Source organism: Octopus bimaculoides, chromosome 17 (genome assembly GCF_001194135.2).
Source record: "Octopus bimaculoides isolate UCB-OBI-ISO-001 chromosome 17, ASM119413v2, whole genome shotgun sequence".
In the NCBI taxonomy this organism is placed as follows: Eukaryota; Metazoa; Mollusca; class Cephalopoda; order Octopoda; family Octopodidae; genus Octopus; species Octopus bimaculoides.
In genome coordinates, this window is record NC_068997.1 from 35,517,025 (window position 1) to 35,523,685 (window position 6,661).

Sequence of the window (6,661 nt, forward strand, 5' to 3'; positions counted from 1 at the left end):
AGAAATGTGTCACTTTACAAAAAAAAGTGGGTGGAGTTAAAAGAACTTCCAGTTAGCAATGGTTGAGTCCTATTTTGATAGGGAGCTGATAGAATAGTATAATAGACATCAGGATATTTCTTAGAACAACCTGCTGCAAACTACTGACCAAGTTTGCAGATGGTACAGGGCGCCAGTTAACCAGTCAGTGATCTGGTTGTAACTAGAGTTATAATAATTTAATAACAGTCTCTGAAAAAAAAAAAAGTAACAAATTTTAAATTAGGAGGCTAATGGAGGAGGCAAGGAATTTTCTGAATAAGTGCAATGTGTATTTGGAATGAAGCTAGTGCACTTGCCCTCAGTCAAAAATGCAAGAGGGTTGGAGGATAAACATGAGTGAGATAAGAAAAACCTATGCAAAATGAAACCGACAGACAGAGGAGGATTGAATTAACTTGAATAAAACACAGTTTGTATCACATTAGCCATATTCCTAGTAAGACATACATGAAAAGATTTAACTGACAACTTTATATTGAATTCCATAGTCTAGTGGGTGCTGGTTAAACTAAGTATAGCTGAATATTAGCATTGTACAAAGATGCTGTAAGCAACATAAGGATTGGCAACAAATTTAGCAGAGAATTAAGTGCATTAGTCGATGTCTAGTAGGGCTTTGTCTTCAGTCTCTGACTGTTCAAATCAAAGTGGTCAAAATGCCAATACTATCTGAGGACTAGCTAATGGTGTAGAATGGACTTCAATATTGTGTACTCAGCATAAGGAAAAGGTATAGTAAATATGTGGCAGGCTGAGAGGAAGGCAAGATTGCAAATGTGAATATTGTACAGTAGGAGTACCCATGAAATGAAATCCATAAATGCATAGATGACTTAACAGAGGTAGTACAACAATGTTACTTAAATAACATAATTAGTACTGGAGAGTTGATTTAGTGAAATGTACAGAATAAGTAAAAAGTGGATACAAGTTCAGGAAGCTGTCTGTTGTCTACAAAAGTGTAGAAATTGAAGAAAACTTGTGTGAGAGAGAGAGTTTCTAAATAGCACATACAGCAACTAAGTAACCAATATACACAATATAGACAAAACTTAAAATCTCAGTATATACCAAACAATACAGGTGTAAAAAGATGGTTGATTCTTAGAGTTGATAAAAAGAATAAACATTTGTAAGGTGCATTCCAGAAGTTTTGAGACCTTATTTTTTTAGGAGTGACAATTATAACTGTCCTAGATTATTGTAATTTTAATGTATCATTATTATACATGTAATAAGTTTACCTGCCAACATTTTTATTTCAGTTTGAAGGAACAGCTATAATAGCACTTTGAACACACCCTACTAAATACTGCTTGTCACAGATGACTAGTTTGCAGAATGCTGTCAGGATGTGAAAGCAATTTGGAAGCTTGCTTTGCTATAAAGTTTTATGTTAAACTGGGTAAAATCACTACAGAAACTTATGAAATATCCCTGATTGCAAGCACCTGTTTTTTCATTGGCACAAGAGGTTCAAGAGTAGTAGACAGGAGTTGAGAGAGGATGAGAGGTGTAGAAGGGAGGGGGATGTCAAAACATCAAAACTGGTTGAAAAGATTTGAAATTTTCTGGATGAAACAGTCATGTGTCTGTAAAGACAATAAGCATATAATTTCCAGTTGGTATGGCAACTCTACACTAAATCATTCTCGAAGATTTGGACATGCACAAAACTTCTGCTAAGTTTGTTCCCAGTGTGCTCAGTAATGAACAAAAGGAAAGATGCATTAGTGGTAGCAGGAAATGGTTGAGCTAATTATCTCCAATCCAAGAGTACTTGAGTCTCTGGTAACCTGTGACAGATGTTAGATCTACTTTTATGATTCAGAAACCAAGGGACAGGCTGCATTGTGGCTCCTCCAGACCCACTAGGAAGCTCATGACGCTCCCACTTTTTGACAGTAAGGTCATTATCTATATCCACTGAATTCCCTCTGGCCAGACAGTAAAGAAAGAGCACCTTGTAACAGTTTTGAGGGAGCTCAGGAAGAGATTTTGTCACAAATGATCTAAGCTCTTCCACTCAGGTCTATGAAACCTGCACAAGACAATGCACCAGTCCACTGTTCCATCCTAGTAACCAACTACTTGACAGAGATGGGCATCAAAACTGTCTCTCACTCTCTACAGTCCAGACATTGCTCACTGTGACTTTTGGTGGTTCCCCAAGCTGAAGGAGAACCTCAAGGGCAGTCATTTTGAAAACCTTGAGAAGATGGAGGGGGCTCACACCTTTCACTTGAAAGGACTTCCATGGGGCCTTCATGAAGTGCTACAACAAATGCATTTGAAGAAGATTAGAGTATTGTACTTCTTTGAAATTAATAAGTCTCTCTTGAAAAGTCTCAAACCTTTGGTATATATCAATAGTTATGATTTTAAAATAATCACTGCTAAATGTATATTTGAATTAAATTAAGCACTGAAAATTTTGGTGGTTATATTTGTTTTGTGGTTGAATGCATTTTGCTGTATATTCTTATATGACATATATTTATATATTTTTTCTTCTCTAGATGAGATATCCAAATGATGATAAGTTTCGTGGATTCAACAGCAAAGTTCAGTTTTCTGGTCCACATGTTCTGGAAGGCTTGCGTGATATGATCGAAACAGAAAAAATTAAACACACACTTCCTGCTTACCTATCACAGCTGCTAATTCTTGGAAGAGACCATATAATTTTAGGATGCAACTAATAAAGATGTTTGTAGCTATAAACTATTAAACACACTCACACACAGACATATACTTATAAAAAATGTATGTATACAGATATACATGTGTGTGTGCCTGTGGGTAGATTGGTGTGTGTATTTCTACATACACATGTATATATGTATTTGTGTGCATGTATATATTAGTATGTGTAGGTGAGTATGCATGTATGTATCATCATTATCATTTTAACATCTACTTTCTCTTGCTTGCATGGGTTGGATAGAGTTTATTGAAGCAGAATTTCTACATCCAGATGCTTTTTCTCACCTGTTTCCAAGTCAAGTAATATTGCCTCATAGCCAGACATGTTTTTAGCAGAATGTTGGAAATGAATGTCATTCATTTACAACAATCATGCAATATCAAGACAAAGAGACACAAACACACATACGTGCGCGCGCGCACACACACACACACACACACACACACACACACACACAGAAGCATTTTCCAAATCCCACTCAGAAGGCTTTGGTTGACCTGGGACTATAGCTGGAGACACTTGCCTAAGGTGCCTTACAGTGGAACTGAGTCCCAAACTCTATGATTGGGAAACATATGTGTGTGTGTATCTTTGTTCATTCACTTAAAAAATGAAATGTTCTTAAAAATGGCAATGAGAAGCTTGGAGTAAACTGAAAAACAGGTTTAATGTTGTTCTTATATACTTGTGTATGTGTATACATTATATGGCATAATAAAAGAAAAACATGAGACCTTGTTGATGTAATGAAAATTACTTTATTCAAGGCTTATTGTCAAATCATCAGAGATGTGTAACTTTTACATGTAACTTGATTGGACTGAAAAATGTTGACAGAATTTACCATCTCCATGACAGTAAACTTGCTGTCTCCATGATGGGGGAATTCTGTCATCCAATAATGTTAAGTATAAAAGTTATGCATCTGACGATTTGACAGCAAGACTTGATAATGTACTTTGCATTATATAATTAATAATGCCTCTATGTTAATGGATCATATATAAGATAGTGGACCTAAATATCTTTCAAATAATCTCTCATTTTTGTTGTTTTCCACATATATTTAGTAGAACACTCAAACCCAGATTCCATACCAAGGGATACAATTACAATACATGAACAGAAATATAAATGGTGTTCTAAATACTGGTTATCTGTTACAAAATTTAAGGTTTGAATTGCACTAGATGAATGTATATGTGTGTGTGTAATCATGCACACACACACACACACACACACACACACACCTTTTTATCTTTTACTTGTTTCAGTCATTTAACTGCAGCCATGCTGGTGCATCACCTTGAACATTTTAGTCAAACATATCAACCCCAGGAAATATTCTTAAGCCTAGTACATATTCTGTCAGTCTTTTTTGCCAAACCACTAAGTTATGGGGATGTAAGTGCACCAACACCGGTTGTTAAGCAGTGATGGAAGACAAACACAGAGAGAAAAATACGCACACACACACATACACACACACACATACATATATATATGTATATATATATATATATATATATATAATCATAAATATACAGGGATTAGCATTGAGTTGCTTCTCCAACATACTAAAAATTTAGAAATAGCAGTCAAAGAACTACTTGATTCTAAACTACAAATTTTTCTCTAAACTGATGGCGATATTTATGGCACACATAGAACATACATACATATATACATATATACATATATACATGCATACAATAGCCTTCTTTCAGTTCCCATCTACCAAATCCAGTCAAAAGCTTTGATCAGGTGAGGCTATTGAAAACACTTGCCCAAGGTACCACACAGCCATGTCTGCACCTTTTTTTTTTTTTAATCTACATACATGTGCAGCACTTTTTGTGTGGCAGATTTTCTACAGCCAGATACCCTTCCTGTCACCAGCCTCCACTTGTTTCCAAGTGTGGTAGTGTTTTCCCTCCTCTTTGTTAGGAAGCACAAGCACTTTCACTCACATACATGATGGTAATATTAGCCTACCAAATCTTTTGTCAGCCTGTGACATTTTATTCTATTAATATTTATATTCATAGAATGTATTTCCCATATTGTAATGAAACACGTGTAACAAGGAATTAAAATGATACCATATATTCTAATCTTTGTTTTAATGCATACTTGGTCTGCAAGCTCACCAGGTATCTCAACTTCATTTAAAATAAAACATCTACTTACATTCATTTTGATTACTGGAATACACAGATGTGCTTCGCTAGAATACAGCTTGGATTATATTCCCTTATTTATATATATATATATATATATAGTTGAAATTTACAGTAAAACAAAAGACAAAGACAGGTGTATGAACAACAAGCAGGTGTATTAGTTTACTCCGGAAAATGAGAAAGTCTTTTATGTTTCAAGCCTATGCTCTTCAGCAGAAAGGAATATGAGGAAATAAACAGAGCGCCTTTAGTCAAACAAATTGACCCCAGGACTTATTCTTTTTAAACCTAGTACTTATTCTATTAGTCATTTTTGCCGAACCGCTAAGTTACGGGACATAAACACACCAACATCGGTCATCGGTGGGTGGGACAGATGCACAAACATAGACACACACACACACACACACATACATATATATACAATGGGCTTCTTTCAGTTTCCGTCTACCAAATCCATTCACAAGGCTTTGGTCGGCTTGAGGCTAAAATAGAAGACACTTGCCCGAGGTGTCAGGCAGTGGGACTGAACCCAAAACCATGTGGTTGGTAAGCAAGTTACTTACCACACAGCTACTCCTGCACCTCTCTGTCTGGCCATTGCCATGATTGACCGCTAGCCACTAAAGCTTTTTTTATTCTCTCTCTGTTTATTTTCTCATGTTCCTTTCTGTTGAAGAGCGTATGCTCGAAACGTGAAAGACTTTCTCACCTTCCCGAGTGTTAAACTAATACACCTGGTTGTTGTTTATAAACCTGTCTTTGTCTTTTGATTTTTTGTAAATTCCAACTATATATATATACATACAGGGTGCATAAGATATTTGAGGACAGATTTATGTTTATAAGAAAAATAGATGTGTAATAACGGATAATACCATTTTATCAAAAATGCTATGAGGACAAAAATAAACCTTTTCTATAATGTTATTGAATACAGCCAACTTCAGCTTCAATAACTGCTTTTATACAAGATCTAAATCGTCTACATGCTCAAATCAAGTGGTCCTGGTTCATTTTGGACATTATTCTGACTATGGCAGATTTCAAAAAATATTGGTGTTATGGGTGCATTCATTGACTAATCTCTCAACAACACTCCACACGTAATGGGCCAATGGATTGAGATCTGGAAAATTAAGAGGTCATGTGTTAGGGGTTATGTGATCATGAATATTTTCAACCATCCATTCCTGCATTCCATATGCCTTATGTGATGGTGCAGAGTTTGCTAAAGTACATATGGCTGGCCTTCCATTGTGTACATTGTCTATCCAGAGCTTAACAACTGTTTCCAGAACCTTAATGTCAGTGGCAGAGTTAACCTTAAGGCCTCGTGGAAAAAATTAAGGACGCATCATGTTATGTCTCACTGACTGACACTATTTATTAGTAGTGGACCAGCCCACTTCTCACCTGGGGTCTCCATCACAACACCTCCCCACATTGAGATTTTTTTTTCAACACAGCATTTTTTTATTTTTCATTACTTTTTCTTGCAACCAGAACCACTTTTCTTCTTTTTTAGATTTTTTTCTTGTTCCACGCAGAATTATATTTCTTCTCTTTTATACTTTTACTTGCTTCAGTCATTTGACTGTGGCCATGCTGGAGCACCACCTTTAGTCGATTAAGCTGGCTCCAGGACTTATTCTTTGTAAGCTTAGTACTTATTCTATCGGTTTCTTTTTGCCAAACTGCTAAGTGACAGGGACATAAACACACCATC

General features: G+C 35.9%; 1 protein-coding gene across 4 annotated transcripts in view; it reads left to right on the top strand.

The window, feature by feature from the left end:
- The window catches only part of LOC106877567 (centromere protein N-B-like), a 136,755-nt gene extending 131,808 nt beyond the window's left edge, over window positions 1-4,947 (top strand). The window contains exon 9 of one of the 4 annotated variants that reach the window (XM_052974164.1): window positions 2,562-4,945. In XM_052974164.1, the coding sequence (XP_052830124.1) occupies window positions 2,562-2,744 (183 nt within the window). In that variant the 3' untranslated portion in view covers window positions 2,745-4,945. Of the gene's footprint in view, window positions 1-2,561 lie in introns of all 4 variants that reach the window. The other 3 variants (XM_052974163.1, XM_052974162.1, XM_052974161.1) reach the window with 3 other exon arrangements.
- Window positions 4,948-6,661: the final 1,714 nt, after the last annotated feature.